Source organism: Populus nigra, chromosome 18 (assembly GCF_951802175.1).
Source record: "Populus nigra chromosome 18, ddPopNigr1.1, whole genome shotgun sequence".
NCBI lineage: Eukaryota > Viridiplantae > Streptophyta > Magnoliopsida > Malpighiales > Salicaceae > Populus > Populus nigra.
Window position 1 is genome coordinate 13,694,500 of NC_084869.1, and position 22,804 is coordinate 13,717,303.

The 22,804-nt window shown below is 35.2% G+C and overlaps 5 protein-coding genes and 1 non-coding gene across 6 annotated transcripts; 4 read left to right on the plus strand and 2 right to left on the minus strand.

Annotated features, from left to right (window-relative positions):
- The first annotated feature begins 409 nt into the window (after positions 1-409).
- On the plus strand, positions 410-2,128 carry LOC133678206 (large ribosomal subunit protein eL24). Its single transcript, XM_062100445.1, has 5 exons — positions 410-528; positions 1,184-1,259; positions 1,363-1,464; positions 1,602-1,750; positions 1,853-2,128. Exons 1-5 carry the CDS (start codon positions 518-520, stop codon positions 2,004-2,006), a joined length of 492 nt encoding a protein of 163 aa, XP_061956429.1. The 5' UTR covers positions 410-517; the 3' UTR covers positions 2,007-2,128.
- A 3,978-nt stretch (positions 2,129-6,106) lies between these two features.
- On the plus strand, positions 6,107-8,223 carry LOC133678261 (large ribosomal subunit protein eL24). Its single transcript, XM_062100528.1, has 5 exons — positions 6,107-6,246; positions 7,246-7,321; positions 7,425-7,526; positions 7,664-7,812; positions 7,915-8,223. The coding sequence occupies exons 1-5, from the start codon at positions 6,236-6,238 to the stop codon at positions 8,066-8,068; spliced, it is 492 nt and encodes a 163-aa protein (XP_061956512.1). The 5' UTR covers positions 6,107-6,235; the 3' UTR covers positions 8,069-8,223.
- Positions 8,224-9,660: 1,437 nt separating this feature from the next.
- LOC133678288 (RHOMBOID-like protein 2) lies at positions 9,661-12,886 on the plus strand. The gene is made up of 5 exons (XM_062100572.1): positions 9,661-10,384; positions 11,159-11,322; positions 11,599-11,762; positions 11,947-12,197; positions 12,655-12,886. Exons 1-5 carry the CDS (start codon positions 10,032-10,034, stop codon positions 12,773-12,775), a joined length of 1,053 nt encoding a protein of 350 aa, XP_061956556.1. The 5' UTR covers positions 9,661-10,031; the 3' UTR covers positions 12,776-12,886.
- Positions 12,887-13,001: 115 nt separating this feature from the next.
- On the minus strand, positions 13,002-13,075 carry TRNAV-AAC (transfer RNA valine (anticodon AAC)). Its single transcript has one exon. It is a non-coding gene; the product is annotated as a tRNA-Val (tRNA).
- A 272-nt stretch (positions 13,076-13,347) lies between these two features.
- On the plus strand, positions 13,348-13,698 carry LOC133678359 (putative non-specific lipid-transfer protein 14). The gene has a single exon (XM_062100647.1). The coding sequence runs from the start codon at positions 13,348-13,350 to the stop codon at positions 13,696-13,698; it is 351 nt and encodes a 116-aa protein (XP_061956631.1).
- Positions 13,699-15,984: 2,286 nt separating this feature from the next.
- LOC133678915 (protein IQ-DOMAIN 23-like) lies at positions 15,985-20,934 on the minus strand. The gene is made up of 4 exons (XM_062101431.1): positions 20,330-20,934; positions 17,844-18,044; positions 17,075-17,149; positions 15,985-16,964 (listed from the first exon to the last, which is right to left on the minus strand). Exons 1-4 carry the CDS (start codon positions 20,669-20,671, stop codon positions 16,215-16,217), a joined length of 1,368 nt encoding a protein of 455 aa, XP_061957415.1. The 5' UTR covers positions 20,672-20,934; the 3' UTR covers positions 15,985-16,214.
- Between the last annotated feature and the right edge of the window lie 1,870 nt (positions 20,935-22,804).

A 22,804-nucleotide genomic window follows, 5' to 3' on the forward strand; every position in this document is an offset into this window, starting at 1 on the left:
AAAATCAACCCTATAACTTTTTTTTAGAAAAAAAATATTATTTTAATACAAAATAAAAGGATTGAGGGCTAAATCTTGATTAGATCAGCGGACAAACCTGAACTTTTAATCAATTAACCAAATTTTTTCCTCCTTCTGTATTCTTTCCAACCCAGGCTAGTTCAAATTGGTTAAGTTTTGAGTTAACCTGCTAATTCAGTTCGGGTTTTACAACCATGCCCCGTAACAAAAATAACAACAACAAATAATAGAAAAGTAGACTTATTTGTGGATGAATTTGTAAAATTTCAAATTACAATGAGCCAATTTAAACTCAAGCCTATGAACAATGTAAATTACAATGGCCCATAAACATGAGAACCAGGCACTTAAAGTAGCCGTCTGGCCTTTTTAAGCCCATAACTATAAAGCCTTTATTTGCACATTAAGCAAATATAATTATATATATATCTTCTCAAACTAAACCCTAGTCTGGTCTTCCTTCTTCCCTGCCAAAAAATCAGTAGCTGCTGCCGCCATGGTTCTCAAGTACGTCCCGTTCTCTCCATTATTCTTCCATTTAACATCAATGGAAAATGGTTTTTATTTTTCTTCGTTTTTCTTTTTATGGGTTTTTGTTTTTTCAAGTGTTTAAGTGTCCTGAATTGGTGGATTGAATTTGAGCCATCTTGGTTTTGTTTACAAATACATTAAAACTTGAATTTGTGAGCTACAAATTTAGCACTAGAGCCACTATTTTGTGCGATAGTACAAGGAAAATGAGGCGAGCTTGATTAATTTTATAAAACTTCAAAAATGCAGTTTTTATGAAAGTTTTAAGCTTTTTGGTTATTGGTAGAGTATACATTTTTGGAGAGTAGAAAGGTTTCCATCATGGATTTCAAGTGAATGTTTTTATTGTTTGTATGTTAGAAAGGTAATTGAAAATGCTGGTTTGACATTATGAGTTGAGTTGCCATATAATTGTGATCAATGGAAACCAGACTAAGACTAAGATGGGCGTTATATCGCCAGAGTATTCAGCTTCTTGGAAGAGCATAATCATGCAAATGAAGTCATTGATGTTTTAGATATGCAATCATGATAAATATCAAGCATGCGTTCCCTGGAATGGAGCATTTTTAGTGACTTGACAATATATTTTCTTTGTAATAATACTGATGGTTTCTTTCCCGATGACCAGGACTGAACTCTGCCGCTTCAGTGGGGCGAAGATCTATCCTGGCAAGGGTATCAGATTTATTCGCTCAGATTCCCAGGTAAGATGCAGTTTGGTATTGAAGGCATCGCATCTTCTTTCTATTTTCCGCCACCTTCCAGTACAGGCTGTGAAACTAAGTAATCTTTCTTTAATCAATTAAGGTCTTCCTCTTTGCCAATTCTAAATGCAAGAGGTACTTCCACAACAGGCTGAAGCCCTCAAAGCTAACCTGGACAGCTATGTACAGGAAGCAGCATAAAAAGGTGACTTTTTTTGTTAGTTTCTATCAACTTTTTAATGACGAATGCATAATGCTTCTATTTGCAAGATTGCTTTCTTCAGAAAGAAAATCATGATGCGGTATATGTTGGTTTTGACTCTGCTTTCCTGATAATCACAGGACATTGCTGCAGAAACTATTAAGAAGAGGCGTCGCGCGACGAAAAAACCTTACTCAAGGTCCATTGTAGGTGCTACTTTGGAGGTCATACAGAAGAAGCGAACTGAGAAACCTGAAGTTCGTGATGCTGCAAGGGAGGCTGCACTCCGGTATGTAATTCTTTGATGGTTTTTCCAATGTGCGTCGATCGTTGAGTCACTGGTGACACTTGTTGATATACTTGTTTGTTCAATGCATGTTGTTTTGTGCAGTGAAATTAAGGAGAGGATTAAGAAAACAAAGGATGAGAAGAGAGCCAAGAAGGCTGAGGTAACAGCCAAGGTACAAAAGAGCAGCAAAGGTAGCGTGCCAAAGGGTGCTGCACCAAAGGGCCCCAAGCTTGGCGGGGGTGGAGGAAAGCGGTGAAATCCTTCCTTCTTTGTTTCCTATTAACTCGTTAAAGAATTTTGTATTGGATATTTTACATGGATCAAGGTCTATTGTTGCCATTTTGTTCTTTTAGAGTTAACCTACTCTTTTCTCTTTCAGCGTTAATTTGCCATGGTTAGAATGTTGTTGAATTTTATTATTATGGATTGCACGCACTGCCAATGCTGGGGATTATTGTGTGTTCATAGGTTCTTTTGCCGAACTGCAGCTCCTATATCATGATAAGAATCGAAAACATCGCTTCATTGGTTTCCGTTTTGATAAGTTCCTATAGTATGCTTGTTGGTCCTGCTAGGATTAAACTGAACACCCATCCTTGCAAGGCAAGTGGCCTTCGATTGATGATTCTTGACTATTAAGAGCTAGTCTTTGCCATGACTGATACGGCACTGAAATCTGAATTTGCTGCCTCGGAAACATTGTAAAATGCTTGAAGATTCGATTTTTGTTATGTCTTCAGGCGTCAGCTGTCAAGCAAAGCGTGGCTGCCAAATGTGATATTCTTTAGCAAAAGCGTGGCTGCCAAATGTGATGATTCTTTTTTATTTTTTATTTTAATTTTACTTTTATTTTTAAAGGTGAATAAAAAGAATATAGACAAATATATCAACATACATAAAACAAAAAAAACATATATTTTTACTAGTTACTTGCTGGGGTGGTACTTGCACTCTACGCAAGCCCTTGTTAATTTATTTTTTTAGATTCGAGAAAACCTCACTTTCTGAAAAGTGTATTTTGTGAGTTCAGGTAAATGAGTAAAACCCTGGTTGTCTCAGGTTTTTACAAGAGATGCACGTCCTGACTCGAACTCGAGACATGCTGTATAGATTTCAAGTCCTTTGCCATCACGCTACGCCCCTTGAGGACCTGCCCCTAGTTAAACGTTTGGGTCTTCTTGGTTTGTCTGGTAATAATGTTCTAAAAATCCGATTTGTCTGGCAATAAAACTTTTAGGTTGGACAATTGATTATTATAATAATTTTTTTTATTTTTTCCAGTCAAAATAGTTAATAGTTGATAACTTATACTTGATTTTTGGTTGGTCAAAGCTGCTTGTGGTTAGTACCTGTAAAAAATTATCTTTGATGAAGGTGATGACTCTCTGATGATTAAATAAATATCTCTTTACATAGAGAAAATACAAGAATATTATATAGAAAGATGCTCTGAAAATATAAATACAGTCAAGAATTGAAAATTGTGAACCTTTATCATGAAACTCTCGTAGTGTATTTATAGGCCATAAAAAAAAAAAAGGCTTGCAGTCTGATAGCATTGAATGATGGATAAATATTCTTACCTGATAAGAATATGATGGGTCATTGAAGAATTTTTATACACCTAAAAAAGTATAGGGAGATTAGAGTTTAAGACGTCAAGTGTAGCTAATCTTATAGAGACTGAGTTCTTTCCTAGGGATAGACCCAAAGAAAGTTGGTCACTCCCCTAGACATGCCAAAGGAGGATGGTTATTATCTTGGACATGGGCTGACCGCTAAGTCCAAGTGTATTGGGTCTGACATACGTGTCAGACCTACGCTACCCTGGACTTGGCTAATTGCGAAGTCCAAGCACCTTTGATTTGACATACGTGCCAGACTCATATTATCTTAGACTTGATGCATTGCCAAGTTCAAGTGCTTTGGATCTGATATATACGCAAAATTCATATGCCGTTAAGAACCACATAAAAATAAATAAATAAAAACTTAATAAAATTAACTTATCACCTAGTCATGCACATTTTGACAACGTTGGTTTCACTTTACATTGTTATGTAGGCTTTCTATAAAATTTAGCTATATTCTTCTCATAAGCTTATCAATTTTACAAGATACGATCATCATGTGAAAGAATAATATAAATTATATCTTGGAATCTCACCTAAAAGTTTAAATTATTGGGTTTGATTTTTTTTTTTTGACATGATATCAGAGTCTTAATGATCAAATAGTCATGAGTTCGAATATGATTAACATCCTTATTTATTTGATAAAAATTAAGCACAAGGTAACATGAACATGTACAAATTTCAAGGTTAAAAGACTTTTATTTGAAAAAATATATTAAAAAATAATATAAATTATATCTTTAACTTCATTTAAAAATTTAAATTTTTGAATTCAGATGATTTTTTTAACACCGTGTTTAAACAATGGAGATAGGAAGACGAAATGGTTACTGTCAAATCCTACTTTTGATCCCTACAAGCTTCCACACTTTGTTCTTCCTTTTCTTTTACTTCTTATTTTTATTCCTGTTCCTCCTCCTCAATTCAACTGCTGAAGGAACCATTAAAGGCAGAATTCTTGATTCTCCAGCTCAAAAGTAAAGGTAAAAAATTAAAAAAAAAAGAAAAGAAAAGAAAGAAAGGGTTAGCAGCATTGATACATCATTCCAAAATGATCATCAACTGGTTGGCACGACTTCCCTGGCTAATTTTGCTTAGCTAGGTTGTGAGTATGATCTAATCAATCTCTACCATATCAGTTTAGCAGAGTTTGCTTGCTGCAAGCCACAATATGAAAAAGAAAGAAGAATATCTTTATAATTTAATAGATTTCTTCGTCATAAATGAGGTCAAGACTCGAAGCAACTTAAATTTCATGCATCTCATGCGATGTAAAACAATTCCAATTACATCAGAAAGTAGTAAGTTAAAAAATATTTTCAAATGAGTTATCAAGAACATGAAGGTCCAGGTGAAAAACATGTCCAATATCAGTCAACAAATCGTTTTCCCCCCTCATACTTTGATAGCTAAAACTTGAGAAAAAAGGGTGAAAGCTTCTTACCATCTCATCATTACTTGCATTAGCTGCAAGCAATGAAGCATTGGCCCATTTGCAAGTGATTGGGGCTCATGCCTTTCGAAGTCGAAATCACCCAAAAGAAATGGCTCAAACAGTTGGATTTCTCAAAGGAAGGGTATTTTGTTAATCGGAAACGAAGCCTTTCGAAATCTCAAGTTTGATTTTGAATGGTCATTTTCAATCCTTTTCTTCCAATCCCAAGAAAAGCGCAATCCTGAAAAAGTTTATGATGTTTAACTTTCTCGATCGGTTCACGAACGTGTGGAGGAGGGCTAGTACACGGCTGGGGATTTGCTGCATTCCACCATAACTTCAAGAGCAAATGAATTGGTTTTGTCGTCGAGAGCTGCACCTGCGCACTCGATGCTTTTCTCCTGGAGATGAAGACCGCGCGCACTCCCTATTGCCGAAGAGTCCCAAGAGCGTACCATAAAGATCTAGTTTCTTGTTTTGTTCCTTCTCTTAAGAAATATATTGAGCGTCTCCCTCCACTTGCTTGCTATTCTTGTAATAAAGATGGTAGCTAGCTGGGGCTTATCATTACCTCAAAACATGTAGCTCGTCTGTATATATACACCAACCTATTCAGTTCTTGAGCCAACTCCCCACTTTGTGAGCGAGCTTAGAGAGCATACTGGGGTAGGGCGTGATTTCTATCTCTTACTTTCATAAAGAAGACACCTTTCGCGGTAGCCTGTAAATATTACTTTTTAATTTTTTTTATTTAAAATTATATTAAAATAATATATATTTTTTAAAATTTTTATTTTTAATATAGTGCATCCAAATAATCTCTGAAAACTAAAAAAAAAATTATTTTGAAATAAAAAAATTTAAAACTTTTTCAAAAATATTTTTTAAAAACAAAAATAAACATGCTATTAATATAATTATAAAACTCGATTTAAGAGTCGATTTAGAACAATACCTGAATTATAGGTAGGGAGAATTGATCTCATAAAATTTTAAAAATAATTAAAATAATATTATTTTAATAAAAAGATTTCAATAATTTAAAGATCGGGTTTTAATCAAGTTAACAAATAAACTTAGATTTTTAATCATGTTAGCTGAATTTTTTCTTTTTTTCTTTAATTTGAACCAGGTCAAATTACTCCAGTTTTAGGTGGATCTGCTGTTCCAGTTCTGTTTCTACAGCCATGCTCCTGAATAATAATAATAATAATAATAAATGAATAAAAAAGTAGACTTATTTATGGATGAATTTGTGAAATATCAAATTAGAGGGGGGCAATTTAAATCTCAAGCCCTCAAAGTTGCCGTATGGCCTTTTATTGGCCCATTAGGAAAAAAAATGTATCTTCAAAAACTACACCCTAGTCTAGTCTTCCTTCTTCCCTGCCAAAAAAATCAGTAGCTGCTGCCGCCATGGTTCTCAAGTACGTCCCTTTCTCCATTATTCTTCCATTTAGCATCAATGGAAAATGGGTTTTTATTTTTCTGCATTTTTCTTTTTATGGGTTTTTGTTTTTTCAAGTGTTTTAGTGTCCTGAATTATTGGATTGAATTTGAGCCATCTTGGTTTTGCTTACAAATATATGACAATTTGAACTTGTGAGCTACAAATTTAGCATTAGAGCCACTATTTTATGTCATTGTACAAGGAAAAGGAGGCGAGCTTGATTAATTTTCTGAAACTTCAAAATTGCAGTCTTTATGAAAGTTTTAAGCTTTTTGGTGATGGGTAGAGTATACATTTTTGAAGAGTAGAAGGATTTCTGGCATGGATTTCAAGTGAATGTTTTTATTTTTTATATGTTAGTAAGGTAGTTGGAAATACTGATATGACATTATGAGTTGAATTGCCATATAATTGTGATCAATGGAAACCAGACTAAGACTAAGATGTTTGTTATGTAGCCCGAGTGTTCAGCTCCTTGGAACAGCATCGAGTTAGGATTTATGTTTGAGTTTCTTGAGCGTGATTAGTGTATGGCAGGAAGGGAATTCAGCAATAACATAGAGAAGGCGGCAAGAAAATGGCCAAAATCTGAATAAAATTGAAGTTGGGATGAGAGATTAAGGTTTAGTGATGCACGATGCACTTGAAAGGGTCTTCTAGTTGGAATGTTATACTTGGGTTTCTTATTGTTTGATTTTAAGAATGTGCAACACCTTGATGTTACCAAGAATATATGACTTGTTAGTCATTGAACTGGCAGTCAAGAGTAATAGGTAGTTTTTGGGGATATGCAGAGGGGTTTGAGGATTTGATGGATTTCTGAGATTTGCATAATCATGCAAATGAAGTCATTGATGTTTTAGATATGCAATAATGATAAATATCGAGCTTGCGTTCTCTGGAATGGAGCACTTTTATTGACCTGACAATAGATTTTCTTTGTAATAATACTGATGGTTTCTTCCCGGATGACCAGGACTGAACTCTGCCGCTTCAGTGGGGCGAAGATCTATCCTGGCAAGGGTATCAGATTTATTCGCTCAGATTCCCAGGTAAGATGCAGTTTGGTATTGAAGGCATCGCATCTTCTTTCTATTTTCCGCCACCTTCCAGTACAGGCTGTGAAACTAAGTACTCTTTCTTTAATCAATTAAGGTCTTCCTCTTTGCCAATTCTAAATGCAAGAGGTACTTCCACAACAGGCTGAAGCCCTCAAAGCTAACCTGGACAGCTATGTACAGGAAGCAGCATAAAAAGGTGACTTTTTTTGTTAGTTTCTATCAACTTTTTAATGACGAATGCATAATGCTTCTATTTGCAAGACTGCTTTCTTCAGATAGAAAATCACGATGCGGTATATGTTGGTTTTGACACTGCTTTCCTGATAATCACAGGACATTGCTGCAGAAACTATTAAGAAGAGGCGTCGTGCCACGAAAAAACCTTACTCAAGGTCCATTGTAGGTGCTACTTTGGAGGTCATACAGAAGAAGCGAACTGAGAAACCTGAAGTTCGTGATGCTGCAAGGGAGGCTGCACTCCGGTATGTAATTCTTTGATGGTTTTTCCAATGTGCTTTGATCGTTGAGTCACTGGTGACACTTGTTGATATACTTGTTTGTTCAATGCATGATGTTTTGTGCAGTGAAATTAAGGAGAGGATTAAGAAAACAAAGGATGAGAAGAGAGCCAAGAAGGCTGAGGTAACAGCCAAGGTACAAAAGAGCAGCAAAGGTAGCGTGCCAAAGGGTGCTGCACCGAAGGGCCCCAAGCTTGGCGGGGGTGGAGGAAAGCGGTGAAATCCTTCTTTCTTTGTTGTCCTGTTGACTCGTTAAAGAATTTTGTATTGGAGATTTTTATATGGATCAAGGTCAATTGTTGCCATTATGTTCTTTAAGAGTTAACCTACTCTTTTCTCTTTCAGCGTTAATTAGCCATGGTTTGATTGGAGGAAGTTGCTGAATTTTATTATTATGGATTGCACGCACTGCCATTGCTTGGGGATTGTTGAGTGTTCATAGGTTCTTATGCCGAACTGCAGTTCCTATATCATGATAAGAATCGAAAACATGGCTTCATACGAAATTCTCGTTCTACCTTGCTTATGGTATGAGATTTGTGCAATCAACTTGTTATCGTATTCCAGGCATCAAGCAACCTGCTTCAGCGTGTATGAGTAATAGCGGATGAAGCGTAAATGTTTCACTCTAAAAGACAATTTAACAGTCATAGAAAGTCTATTTAACCTTAGGAACAAAATAAGGCATTATTCACCCTTAAAATTAAAATAACACAATTTAAAAGAGCACGTAGATTAAAATAGTTGAACTTGATATGTCAATTTCACAAGATACGACCACATGGAGATAGGAAGATGAAATGGTTACTGTCAAATCCTACTTTTGATCCCTCCAAGCTTCCACACTTTGGTCTTCCTTTTCTTTCCCTTCTTATTTTCGTTCCTTTTCCTCCTCCTCAATTCAACTGCTGAAGGAACCATTAAAGGCACAATTCTTGATTCTCCAGCTCAAAAGAAAAGGAAAAAAAATTAAAGAAAAGAAAGAAAGAAAGAAAGAAAGAAAGGGTTATCAGCATTGATAGATCATTCCAAAATGATCATCAGCTGGTTGGCATGACTTTGCCTGGCTAATTTTGCTTAGCTAGGTTGTGAATATTCCATCTCTACCATATCGGTGAAGCAGAGTTTGCTTGCTGCAAGCCAGAATATGAAAAAGAAAAACGGAATATATATATATATATATATATATATATATATATATATATATATATATATATATATATATATATATCAAAAGAAATTTAAAGAAGCATCCCTTTTTTTATTCTCTCGTTTTTAGGGGGAAGGAGTGCGATTCCTTTAACAAGCACGTTGTGCGAATAATGATACTATAGTATTAAATATATTTTATGCCCACAATTAAATAATATTTTTTAAAAAATATATTTTACTTGAGTAATGGACTGAAATAAGTTTTATAGCCATGTTTAGTATTCTCCCTTTTTAAATTTTCAGACATAGATTAAACACGAAGGGCTACATGTCTTTGTCTTGAAGATATGTTATGTTATATATTAATTTATTGTGCTGAAATTGATTCTCCATGAAATGAAGGATCCAGCTCTTAGCTCATTCGTGAAAGCAAACCCGCGTCTTCAAGCATTTAAAACAGGAAGTGCTTTCCAAGAAGAAACAGAAAGTGAAATACCGCGTTGAATCAGCCTCCATCCACTGCTTCCATGACCATTCTTTTCACATCCATCCACCCAATCGAATCTTGACACGTCACTATCAAGAGGAATTTCTTTGCTTCTACAGCAAAATTCGATCCATGAATTTCACTTTTACGTAAAAAAAAAAAAAGGAATACAATTTTTTCGTTTTGATTATAGAGGAAATGCTTAAACTTGGGATTTCTTGAGGAAGGGAAAAAATTTAAATATTAGTTGAGCTATAAAAATATATTCCACAAAAATAGAAATTAGCAATAGGCAACTTGTCAAGAGAATGGTGGATTGCCCAAAAACAGAAGCATAGTAGTGTTTGTACAAGATCAAATGAAAAATGTCCATTGGAGGTTACCTTGCTCACTTTGGCAGTTAGAAACCTGAAAATTCCTCACCCACTTTCTTTCTTTCTCCATTAAAATCCATTGAATTCACCAGCGCCACCACCATACCATTTCTACGGAGATAAAGGAAAACAAGAAACCAAAGTACAGTTCCTTTCAAAGAAAGAGACACATGCAAGAACATCATCAAGAAACGTCAAACATGTCAAGAGAAGACATAGAAAGAGGAGGAGGAGTTAAGAGCAGAGGCAACAGCAACAACAGCAACAGCAACAGCAACGGCAACGGTTACTTATCAACTCCAACATATCTGATAGAAGATGCAGAAGCTCATTACTGGACATCATGGCTTGTACCTATGTTTGTGGTGGCACATGTTGTTGTCTTCATTGTTGTGATGTACATCAATAATTGTCCTAAACATTTACATACAAGATTTGAAGGGAAGTGTGTTGCAAGGTTTCTTGGGAGGTTTTCTTTTGAGCCTTTGAAAGATAATCCTCTATTTGGTCCCTCTTCTGCTACGTAAGTAATTTCTCTTATTCTTTGCTTTACCTTTTACTCTTTGTATCATTTTTCTTGTTCTTGTTTTTCTTGTCTCTTTTCTGTTTTATGCCATTCTGTTTTATGGAGGGTTTAAAACTTCTTGATGACTTAGCTTTTAGATTCCTGGGTTACTGTTGTTTCAGTAGTTTTTGATTGATAAAGTGAGTTTGAGGATGAATTTTAATCCATTTTGATGTGTGTAGAAATGAATTTGGAAATTTGGCATTGCTCTGATGAATTTAGAATGCCTCGTCCGTGGCTTCCATTTGGGGGGGGGGGGGGGGGGGGTGTTTGATTGACTAGATGCTTGAAGAGAATTTAGTGTGATCTGCTTTAGAGACCGATGCCCATATCTCAATTACTGTATTTCATTGCTGTGTTTTTAGGCTGGTCTGTGTCGTCTTTGGAGTCAAATGACATGAATTTTCAGATTATTGGTTTGAAATACTATATGTTTTTATGATGGATTTAAGGCTTCAGGGGTGGCAATTCTGTGGATACAATGAAATAGATCTTTTACTTTTTCTCTTTTTTTTGTCAAACACTTCTAACCTTGAAAATATGTTTCTAACCAGAAGCATTTGTAAGAAATTAAATGTTTTTGGATTTTTCAGGAACTAAATTAACTTATTGAAAAGTTGGCATCTCTTGGTTCTCATCATTGTCAATAACATTAAGATATGGAAAAGAAGGTAGGAGAAACATAAAGCAATTACTTGAAGCTTTTTTTTTTTTTTTGTGGAACTTTCAAAGGTTAGAGAGATTGGGAGCTCTTGAGTGGACCAAGGTTGTACACAAGCACCAAGGATGGAGGCTTATCAGTTGTATCTGGTTGCATGCTGGTATTATTCATCTTCTTGCAAACATGCTGAGCCTGGTCTTCATTGGCATTCGTCTCGAGCAGCAATTTGGGTTCGGTAAGTAGTTATCAAAATTTCTTGAGAGGCCAATACTTCTTTGCTATCAACACCAACTGTAAATTTGATGAAACTTTCAGTTGCTATGTTATTTTTCGTCGGGCTGCACGAGCTGTATCACAGGGCTGCACATAGAGATTTGTTATGAAATTGATTCTTGTAGTCTTTGTTTATCCATGACGAACAACTAAGCTCTCATGGTACTATATTATTTTCCTGTTTCTGGTAGCACAACTAACCTTAAGGTGATCTGATGCTTTTGTCACAAATTGGCAGTTCGCATTGGAATTGTTTATCTTTTGTCAGGATTTGGAGGTAGTGTGCTTTCCTCTCTATTTATTAGAAACAGCATCTCTGTTGGTGCCTCGGGTGCCCTTTTCGGGCTTCTTGGAGCAATGCTTTCAGAACTAATTACAAACTGGAGCATCTACACCAACAAGGTCAGTGGTGTTTATTCATTGATTGACATTTTAGTGTTATGCCATTGTTCAAGATTTTCCTGGTTATCCATTACTGTGTTGCAAGTTGCCACCATAGGAATACAGCGGCATTTGTAACGATAAACACAACTTAGTTGTTTCCGTTCCTCTTTCGCCTAATTTCTGCTATTTGTTGTTTCCACAGGCTGCAGCTCTGTTTACACTTCTGGTCATCACAGCCATTAACCTTGCAATAGGAATTTTGCCACATGTTGATAATTTTGCCCATATCGGTGGGTTTCTGTCAGGGTTCCTCCTAGGCTTTGTTCTGCTGCCCCGTTCACAATATGGTTGGCAAGGGCGTCGGAATCTTCCCTCCGGTGTTGGCTTCAAATTTAAGTTGAAGGCTTACCAATATGCTCTATGGTTGGTTTCTGTGGCGCTGCTGATTGTAGGGTGAGTCACACTGTCCAACACTCCAAAATATCAACTTAAACACACATTAATCTTGGGGCCCAGGAAATTCGTTGATTTATCATCCTCTCCATGTCATTTGAATGTTCATTTTCATCAAACTACCATATCATATGCATAATGGCATATATTATACAATCCTGGCGCGCTCGCCAGTTTGGAAACCCATTTTGATGTCATGAAAAAGGCGAACAGCTGGAACTATTTCACTTAGCAGCAAGTAGCAGATGCTCCTTAACCAACATCATCAGTCATTGAACACCGATGTCTGGTTTGAGGTTGTGGGGCATGAACACATTAACTTATTGTTCCACTTGATAGTACTAGATGACCACATGAAAAACCATGAGTTTGCCATTGCTTGAAAAGTTTGAAAAATTGATGACCAGATTTTCCGTTCTTACCTGCTTCGTTCTAATGCTTTAATAAAAAAATGCAGATTCACAGTTGCATTGGTGATGCTGTTCAAGGGAAAAAATGGAAATGATCATTGCCATTGGTGTCACTACCTCAGCTGCGTACCTACTTCCAGATGGAAATGCAATGAAAACAACCTGTAGTGGGGTAGAAGGTCGTGGTTTAATTTATGGGTTTAAAATTTCAATTTCCGTGTGTATAAATTTGTATATGTATCCATAGTTTTAGCTTAGAAACTACTTTAATTCGTTGTTTGCCTTCTTTTTTTTTTTTTTCCTTTTCTTTTTAACGTACAAAAGACTTGCCATTGTAATTGCTTCATTTTACATGTAGAATTCTTGTTTCGGGGAAAAAAAATGAGAGAAAAAATGGCGTCGCCCGGACTCGAACCGGAGACCTTCAGTGTGTTAGACTGACGTGATAACCAACTACACCACGACACCAGATGCCTAACATGGTGAAAATGGTATAATCCATATCATTATTCGAAGTCCAGGATCACAGCAAGCTTCGGTCCTCACCTTGTTCCTTCATGCACTCGTGTTCTCGGTCTAACGGTGGCCAGAGGCTCATTCAACAAGTGTGAAAGAGCACACACCCTTTTCATTTCACACCAACCAAACTGTATCAGCACTATTAATTTCCCATCTCGCACTAAATAACTCTAAACTATTGAACTAATACTAGAGGGTGGTCCAAGTCTATTTTTCAAAAAATGGAGGTCCAAAAAATAATGACTGGAGTGCTCCTGTTGCTGTTGCTCTCATGGGCTGTGACAGTGGCGGCCGACGTCGATTGCACGACCGTGACAGGGTTCCTCACGGCTTGCTCTACATTCATCACCTATGGCACACCAGACCCACTTCCAGGCTCACCATGTTGTGATTCCATGATGAGCCTCAATGTGATTGCTGAATCTGGCAATGATAGGAGGTCTATCTGTCAATGCTTAATGGGCCTCATTACTACGTATAATCCTAATGCTACAGCAATTGCTACTCTGCCTGGCTTCTGCGGATTAAGCCTTGGCTTCATTCTGGATCCTAATACAGATTGCTCCTCGTAAGCCTTTCTCTAGCCCATCTAAATTCTGTCTCAGTACATAATACATTTGCCATTCTTAGCTACCTATCTATTTTGTATCCCATGGTTGCTTCAGAGCTTGCATTAATTGCCCGCTAATCTCAATCCTGCTTGTCATTTCATGTTATCTAATGCTATATATTGATATGGAAAGTGCAGTGTTCCTTGAGTTGTTGAGGTCAGTGAAATTATGAGGTTGGTTCCAAAGGAGATGCAGGCTATGGGGGACTCAATAAGAAGCTTGTCTCCAAGTACAGTCACTAAGAAATACAAAATAAGTGACTCTAAATACAAAATAAGTGACTCTTCTTTCTAAAATAGCAAGTTTGAGCTTGTTTAATGTTTAATGATGAATTGATAATTGATTTTCCCATTGTGTTTGTTTCCTATTTAAGGAAGCTTGGTTGATAATTAATCTAAAATTTTATTTAAACTGAATTTCAAATTAAATCTAATAAAAATTGACATGGTTAAACCCAATTGATCCGATCAAAATCTGGTTTGATTTTGATTTTTTTAAGATGATATTATTTTTATTTTTTAAAAAATATTAAAACGATATTGTTTTAGATTGATCTAGATTAACCTACTCAATTTATAACCTAATTTTATTTCGTTTTATGGTTTTCAATAAATTTTTTTCTAGTTTTAGACCGGTCGTATTCATGTGAATTTATAAAATTGAACATATCCATTCATTCACTTAAAGTTGTTTTCTGTAGTGCTGAATCAAAGCTAATCCATATCGAAAGACTCCTAGAATTAGATTGTTTAAAAGGGAGATATGTGATGAATTGGTTGCTACTTTTCATTTCTTCCCACCGAAAGAGATTGGATAACTGCTAAAAAGTCCTAAGATCACACACGAAGTTAATTGGCAACTGGATTGGATTAGACAAGCTAAATCACTATTCTCTCAGGAAATGGTAAAAGCAAATCCACATTTTAAGAATTGCCTTTTATTCTTTTTACCTCAAGATTTGATCCCACCTCATGCAATGTCGTTTCATTAATGGACTAGATTGGAGCTATTTGTGTAAGATCTGATTGTTTCTTGTGCGATAAACACTTTAGAGAAGAGTTCTTGAACCTGATTCGAATTAATTTGATAAACTTGTGATTTATAATGTAACTCGAGTTGAGTTTCAATTTAAACTGTTTTGACATTAACTTGATTAAACCTGGATAACCCAATCAAACTAAGTTAAACTCTGTAATCAATAACCCGAGTTTTTCTTCGAGTAGGATCCCTAGCTGGTTTCGATAGCTATACTCGAGAGAGTGTGAATAGCGCAATCCTACATAATACTCATATTATGACATGTTCTTCGTGATTTCTAGGATCCCAAATTGAAGACAAAGTGAGATGAAAGAAGGACAATTGCACCATCACCTGCTGTCGCCGGCCATATTCCCCTCTCTGAATTGTTCTTTCTATGTCACCATCACTACTAAAAAGTTCGCATCATCTAAATTCTTCAAAATAATGATTCCTTTGCATGCTCTGGGAATCCAAGGTTTACATTTGACTAAACAACATATACAAGCTGTTCTTTTTAACTGCGATGTATCAGTGCATTCTTTTCACTTTGATGTTCAGACAACCATTGACAGATCAAATGGGACCATCCAATGTTGATAAAACAAGTGAAAGAATCTGGCATCCGTGAATCCACAGTGGGGTAAAGATACAGATTTCGATACTTGTCGGGTTTAAACTTCTTAGCATTGTGATTGCTATTGGCTAACATACTGCAATTTTTTGGTTTTTATACATATATGTGGGCTATGGTAAGGACAGTCACGGATCTTAACCGACCATACAAATCAGTCACGATTCACTCCTGTGAAGCAAAATCCTCATTCAAATAAAAATGTTGGTCAATCAAACCAAACATTTTTTTATGGAGTCAGAGTTCTAAACAGATGATTCTACAGACCCGAAAATGAAAATCCTCATTCAAAATAATGATTCTACTTGTTATTTTTCCCTTTTGTTTTCGAATTTTTAGCTTAATTTTGAATTTTTTGTCGTGTTTTCTTTTCTATTTAGGAAATGATCGGTTTTTAACCTATTTAAAGAGTTATTAAATAAAATATAGACAATTATTCAAAAATAAAATACAAATTAGGGTCCTCCCATGAAAACCCTTTTCAGCATCATTTCTTTTTCTCGTGCTGTCTTCTTGTGTTTTCATCAGCGTCAGTTCTCTTACATAATGTTTTTGTATGACAGCAAAATTGGATCATGAATTTAGAGACAATAAGAAACGAGAAATATATAGGCATAGCTATAATAACACTTGAACATTGTTGTAATCAAAGAGGTTACAACCACAATTTTGGGATATTACATAAATCCGAAACACTCAAAATGTTAAAAAGTTCAGTTCTGTAAAGACAGTCTGTAAGATCAATGATCAAATAATTACAACTATAGGATGTTGCTGCACACACCGGAAACGGAAGAAGAAAAACCGATAAGAAATGGTACGGTTTTCACCTCAAGTCGGAAGTCCCTAGTCTATTCAAGTAGCCAGATGCTACGTAAGCTTTGTTTTGAAGTTCAGTATTTTGAGCAAAACCCCTTTCTGAACGAGTTTCTGAATCAGAATACCCCTGAACAGATCTTCTGCTTGAACCATATTTCTCAAACTCTAGCCTCTGCCTTGGGGCACTTTGTGACCTGACCTTGGCTCGAGATGATTCAGTGTTAGCCATGTAATTGGGGTAACCCGAGTATCCATTAAAGAAGCCCCACGAGCACTCACTCCTTGTTGGTGTAAAAGGGCCTCCTCTCCGACCACTACTTCCAGGTCTAGATGTTGCAGAGAACATACGAGGGCTATTCTCAGCGGTCCTATAAACTGCTTCATCATTTCCTAGAGGTAATTTAAGAGACTGCAAAATTTCTCCTGAAGGGATGCTCGGCCTTGGATTCGGTTCTTTTTTTGATAGTTTTGACATAGAGTCGAAAGTCATAAAGCTCTGATTGTTATGATCTGAAGCCAAAGCATGCTGTGAAGTCTGAAATGTTCTATTACTTTGTTGGGATTTCACATGGGGCTTCCAAGTGTCCACTTCAAGAATCTTGTCACTCTTCTCATCATCAGCATTTCGACTTCTCGGTGGATTGCTGCCATGGTCATTCAAAAAACTTTCTTCCATCCAACGGTCTAGCCAGTTCGAACCCCATTTTACTTTGTCAAAGTCAATGCTCTCCCTAAAGTTTGCATTTGAACCACATCTCTGCATGTATTGAAAAGGAAAAATGCAATCAGAGTTCCATGGTGAATTGCAAAATATTCATGGCACCGGGATAATCATTCAAAAAATCTATGAAAACAATCAAGTGGTACCTTGAGAATCGAGGGCCCATCAAATTTGGTACTTGAAACACGAAACAGGTGATCCTTTGAAGGACTTGCAGGGACCTGAGGAAATGCAGTTAAAGGGTGACTATCACAGAAAAGAAAAAGAAGCACCTGTGTCAACAATCATATCAAAGCTTTATATTTTTCTAGTTGAGTCCTATGGATATGGTTTGATCAGATGGAGAGCAATTCTGTTTTGGCCTGATAAATTCCGCCACTCGAGGAAGTTTCAATATGCTTAATTACAACTCTCAATTTACAAGTGAACTTGGGTTTGATCAACGACATGCTATTCATGTTAGAGAGTAGTGCATCACTAAGCTGTCCTCATATGCTCATCATGGCCGTCTCTCAATCTGCTTCCGAATAGCATATAGCCATATACCATTCTTACAAAGCCAAATGCTTTTTAAGTTTAGCAACAAGCAGGAAGTAAGCACTTTCAAATTTCACCATGCCCCATGCTTGCATTCTTTGCTTTCACATGCACCTTCTGTCTTACTTGAATAAATAAAGGATAAACTATATTTTACAAGAAAGTTGGCACACGGGCGTGATCCTTCAAAAATGATGTGTATTGAGAATTCTGCAAGACCATGGTAAGCATTTGAAGTTCTGTATTCAATCACATTTACATCTCTCTCTATCTGTTATTTATTTATTTTTAGTAATTTCTTTTGTTTATTTATTTTTCTAGTAATTTCAAACTTACAGGAAAAACCATTTAAATAAACAGAAAAGAAAGTATACTTACAGCATAACGAGAATGAGAGGACTTGCCAGTAGTATGCGATGAGTCCGACACATAACTGCGACTAGCACGGGCTCGAGCCTGCAGTCTCACTAATGTCTGCATACGCCTAAGCATGTCTGCTGTTTGCTTTCTCACAATGTGGCCTCTCACTAAGGCTTGAAGCTTCACCAAAGCTTTTAGTGCCCTTAGTGCTCTCCTTGCCTTCATTATCACCCAAAGAAAAAAACAAAAGATCAGCTAACTATTCTCACCATGAACTATCATGCCTGAACCACAACCAAATCTAACATGAAAAAAAAAGAAAAATAAATATAAATGCTATATTATGGAATTATTTAAGTTCTTAATGATCAAGTTCTATTGGCACCAAATTCCAGGAATTTTAAATGAAATGGATCAGAATAAGCATGGTATTTAAGAATATGAATGTATGAAATTCTTAAAGAAGAGTTGTGGGTTTAATCATTATCTCAACACTCATCAATTTATTTATTTTTTTTTGAAAAGAAAGGAAAACATGATGGAGAAAAAAGTTTCAACTGGTGTGGGAAAAGACTTGAACTTTCAGCCAAAATGACTGTAAAGCTGTGTCCTTGGGTAGGTGAAACTGGAAAATTATTACATACCTAGATTAGATAGCGTAATAGAAGAGACAAAATAATGAGGACAAAAAGAACTTGTTTCACTATATCTTTTTTTTTTTGTTACAGATTTCACTATATCTAAATACAAAAATTCACTCTGATATATATTTATTTTATGTTTTTATTTTTTTTATATTTTTTTTTTATGTTCTTTTAAACAGAACACAATTTTTGAGGTGTAATAGTGTGAACTCCGATTAGAAAGTTTAACTGTCTGTCACATAATTTTTTTCATCAATCAAAGAACTGAAGTTTCAAGTTTGACAAACATAATAAAAGCTAAAAGGCTACATTCTTAAAAAAATGACAACTTGCAAAGTAACACGCCAAGCTCTAGAATCCAAAAATTAAGAAAAACTTCAAATTCAAGCTACAATATTAGAATGTTTGCCCTAAGCTGACACTATAAACCCTACCCAGTTGAGTGCTAATCACTCCTTCAATTAAGGAATAACCAGCTGATCATTTGACAACGAAAACTTGGCAGGAACCTCACACTTGCACATCTCATTAATGGACCGCCCTAATTCCATGCACAGATGGTCCATTTCTCTATATTCCAAAACACATTTTGATGAACACAAAACTGCAGTTATCATGAAACTATTTCCCAAACTAATAGCTGCATTATTTCAACGATCATTTAAAAATTTGCTGGGCTAAATCAGCAAAAAGAAAGCCTTTATAGGGTAAATTAATGGTATCCATAATAATAAAAAGAAAATTGGAAAGTAGTTTAAAACAGCAATTTGTAGCTGTTGGCATAATTCCGTGGGCTCCTTGTACACAACTGTAGAATCATGAAAAGCAGACAGTGAACCCCATAAGGCCATAACAACTAGCACCAACCATACACGAAAAATCACTCCAAATGGAAGTCAAATACTCTATGAACTAATAAATACTTCTCAAAACAAACAATTTTTTTCATAATTTCAATGATTAGGGGCATCTTAGATTAATTAATTATCTTAAAGAAAACAAATAAAATAAATTCACAAGCTCAGACAAGAGACTGGGGCTGGACTAGTGATGAAAGCATATCTCATGAAGTCACAAAGATGGTACAAACACATGTGAGGACATGAGACACGTGCAAGGGAAGATTTTAAAAAAATAAAAATAAAGAGAGAATCAACTCTTTTTGAACTATAGTCTAAAAGTTTGATGGTGATATTACTTGAGGGAGAGATCCAACAGGCAAATACATTAGTTTGGGTTACAATTCTTGGCCATGGAAGGAACTGTTTTTTGCTCTGGCTTCGGCCCACTCCGAGGAAAGATAGCCTTTGCATTGTTTTGGGAAAGGAATAGTTGTTATCAACTAATAAAACCAAGTGATAAAAGGTAGTTCAATTTGGCTAATAATAATTAAGAAAAAAATAATCAGAACTAGGAAATTAAATTAATTAATTTTTCTAGGTGGGATTGCATTTATTTCTTAATTGTTGAATCTCCCGTTTGAAAAGTTAAAAAATTAAATATGAATCTTGAAAACCTTCATGCATCTAACATTCCAAGTTCCAAGCCAATCCTAAAATGATTCAAGATTAATTGTTTTGGAAAAAATCAAGAAAATTAATTAATTCTCCATGCATCCCCAAATAATTCCAATTCCCAAGTACCAATTTCATAATTCAAAATATTTCTTTTCCCCCCCTATATTTCCTCATCAACCAAGAGAGTAAGGCAAAAAGAAAAAAGAAACTCTGTAGTAAAATGACTGAAAGACCAAATCACACAAAGAAACAAACGCAATGGCCTCATATTGAAAGGGTGTTTATGGAAGAAAAATATCACGATCATGGCAAGAAATAAAAATAAAATAGGACACTTAATTACCAAATAACCACGAAAGGCAGATTGAATTTTAACAGCCGACACTTCCTCCACAAACCGCCGGTGACTGCCACCAACATTACCACCACCTCTCCCAACAGGACCACCACTAGTCAATCTAACAACCTCAGCAGCCGCTTGAGCAGCAGCAAGTGCAGCTTCAGCAACAGCAGCAGTAGCAGCTGCCACAGCTATTGCATGCTTATTAGCATCCAAATTGCTAGCATCAAAATGAGTAGTTGACACCGAATCTTGATCAACCTTGTTGGACTGTGACAAAGAGGGTGTTGTTTTTGAAGATCTAGTCTTCTTCCTGGGGCCAAAAAGTCTCCGGAAAAACCCCATCTTTCATAGTTAAAAAAAGATGGGTTCTTTGAGGGAGTTTCTGGTTAAAGAAAGCATTTTTAAGTCAAGAAAGAGAGCTGAGTCACTTCTGAAAGTGTTGTGTGTTTTTGTAATGTAAGAACATGGGAGAGGCTTTTAGATTTTCTTTAGGACAGGAAAGTGAAGAGAGATTGGATTGTGTGTGTTGTGTAAGAGAAGGTGAAGGTAGACGCAAGTGAGTGGCGTTTGTAGGGTACGTGCTGAGGGTAGGGTGGAATGTCTAGGGTACTAGGGTAGGCTATTTATGGGCCAATGATGGGTATGGGGTGCCTAGCTTTGATTATCAAGTTTTAATGGAGGGTAGTGAAGTTTTCAAATTTTGGGTGATGATTACTCTCGACGATTTAGTTAATTTTGGTTAGCTATGATTTTATTGGCAGTTGATAGTCATTACAAATGAAAATATCGTTTGAAAATATTTTTAAAGTGTCTTTATTTAAAAATTATCATACTAATATTTTTTATATGATTTTAATATGTAATGCTAAATTTAAAAAGAAATATTTAGAAAATATCAATTTAAATGTTTTTAGATAAAAAATATTAAGAAAAACACTTTAATTATTAAAAAAACTAAAACACCTTCAAAAAATACTGGACCCATTGTTACTATTCAATGGGAAAATTTAATAATGATTTTATCTCTTCATCTAAAAATTTAAAACATGCTTTCAAGGATATTAAGTTTTTTCTCACTACTCATTTATCATTACTGAAACAAACAAAGATAAATAAGTATTTTTTTCATCTTGATTTCACAATAAAACAATCAAAATATTATTGGAAGCAAAAAAAAAACTTGGAATCAAAATATTTTCACAAAGGTTTTTTTTGCTATTATAATTAAAGGTGAGGGTCAATTTGATATTTGCATAAATATAAAAAATAATAAACTATTCAAATAAATACTGAAACTATGAAAAATAACCTTAAAAAAATTAAGTCGGAGGTCGAGGGATGTTTTGGGTTTTTCACGGTGGTTTTTTTTTAATTAAAAAGTTAGCTCAAGAAAAAAATTGTATTTAGCTAAAAAAACCAGAAAGATGGGCGCGCGTGGCACACCTAAGGGCATGTTAGAGGTGTCCGTGCTTTTCAGACGGCGCGTGTAATGCCTCCTAACATCTAAAAGTGTCATTATATCATGTCATTGGAAGTGTTGTTGTCTTCTCTTTCTATTAATGAGGCGAGTGTCTCAGTTTGTGGTTGGGTTTGGTGTTGGTGAATTTTTTTTCCTTTCTTCTCTTTCTCTTTCTAAAAAATTGCAACTTGACTCTTTTAGTTATAAAAATTTCAACTTCACTTCTTATACTTTTGATTTTTAATTTTTTATCTTGACCCTTTAGTAAAAAAAAATTAATGAAGGGTTTTATAACCTTTTTATTTTTTTATCGAGTTATTCAAATCTCATAATCTGGGTCATCGATTTGGCAAATATTACGTATTAGATCACCCATAATTACTAAGGTTATAGGTTTGTCATGACTTTTTTATGTTATTTTTTACCTTATTTTAGCATTTAAACATCTTTTTTTGAAAAAAATAATAATTCGGCACCGCAGCAAAACGCGAGCCCGAAAGCTAGTGTTACCAACATATAAGAAAAATAAAAAAATAAAAACTTGGTGAAACTATAAAATATTTGTGAAATTCAAATTTAATTAGGTTATTTGAAGTCCATGAGAAAGCAAAAAATTAAGGTCTAAAATCCATGCACAGATTTCCTTGTAAAAGTTTTTCTTTATCATAGAAATTCCTCTAATTGTGTGTTCAGAAACATAATAATGAGATGTTTTTATAAAAATATTTTTTAATTAAAAATATATTAAAAGAATATTATTTTTTTTTCAGAATTTTATTTATATGAGCATGTAAAAATATAAAAAAAACACCTTAACAAAATTAATTTGAATTTTTTTTCAAAAAAAAACTATTTAAAAAACATGGAGCTAAATTTGAAAACATTTTCATTGGTTAGTTATCATAAAGCATGCTATATTGGGACTATTGTTGAGGGGATATTTTATTTTTTATTCCATAAAATTTACCATTGATAGAGGAAAAGGTTATTGTTTAGTTGAATGCATGATGAATATA

What these genes read in the sequence shown, in the direction of transcription:
- LOC133678288 (XM_062100572.1), top strand. Translation starts at nt 10,032, where the DNA reads ATGCAAGAACATCATCAAGAAACGTCAAACATGTCAAGAGAAGACATA. An exon ending in TTTGGTCCCTCTTCTGCTAC is followed by an intron (nt 10,385 to 11,158) that starts GTAAGTAATTTC and finishes GAACTTTCAAAG; the next exon opens with GTTAGAGAGATTGGGAGCTC. An exon ending in GTGGCGCTGCTGATTGTAGG is followed by an intron (nt 12,198 to 12,654) that starts GTGAGTCACACT and finishes AAAAAAATGCAG; the next exon opens with ATTCACAGTTGCATTGGTGA.
- LOC133678359 (XM_062100647.1), top strand. Translation starts at nt 13,348, where the DNA reads ATGGAGGTCCAAAAAATAATGACTGGAGTGCTCCTGTTGCTGTTGCTC.
- LOC133678206 (XM_062100445.1), top strand. An exon ending in TTATTCGCTCAGATTCCCAG is followed by an intron (nt 1,260 to 1,362) that starts GTAAGATGCAGT and finishes TAATCAATTAAG; the next exon opens with GTCTTCCTCTTTGCCAATTC. An exon ending in GCAAGGGAGGCTGCACTCCG is followed by an intron (nt 1,751 to 1,852) that starts GTATGTAATTCT and finishes TGTTTTGTGCAG; the next exon opens with TGAAATTAAGGAGAGGATTA.
- LOC133678261 (XM_062100528.1), top strand. An exon ending in TTATTCGCTCAGATTCCCAG is followed by an intron (nt 7,322 to 7,424) that starts GTAAGATGCAGT and finishes TAATCAATTAAG; the next exon opens with GTCTTCCTCTTTGCCAATTC. An exon ending in ACAGGAAGCAGCATAAAAAG is followed by an intron (nt 7,527 to 7,663) that starts GTGACTTTTTTT and finishes TGATAATCACAG; the next exon opens with GACATTGCTGCAGAAACTAT.
- LOC133678915 (XM_062101431.1), bottom strand. Translation starts at nt 20,671, where the DNA reads ATGGGGTTTTTCCGGAGACTTTTTGGCCCCAGGAAGAAGACTAGATCT. An exon ending in CCTCTCATTCTCGTTATGCT is followed by an intron (nt 17,150 to 17,843) that starts GTAAGTATACTT and finishes GCATTTCCTCAG; the next exon opens with GTCCCTGCAAGTCCTTCAAA. An exon ending in ATGGGCCCTCGATTCTCAAG is followed by an intron (nt 16,965 to 17,074) that starts GTACCACTTGAT and finishes CAATACATGCAG; the next exon opens with AGATGTGGTTCAAATGCAAA.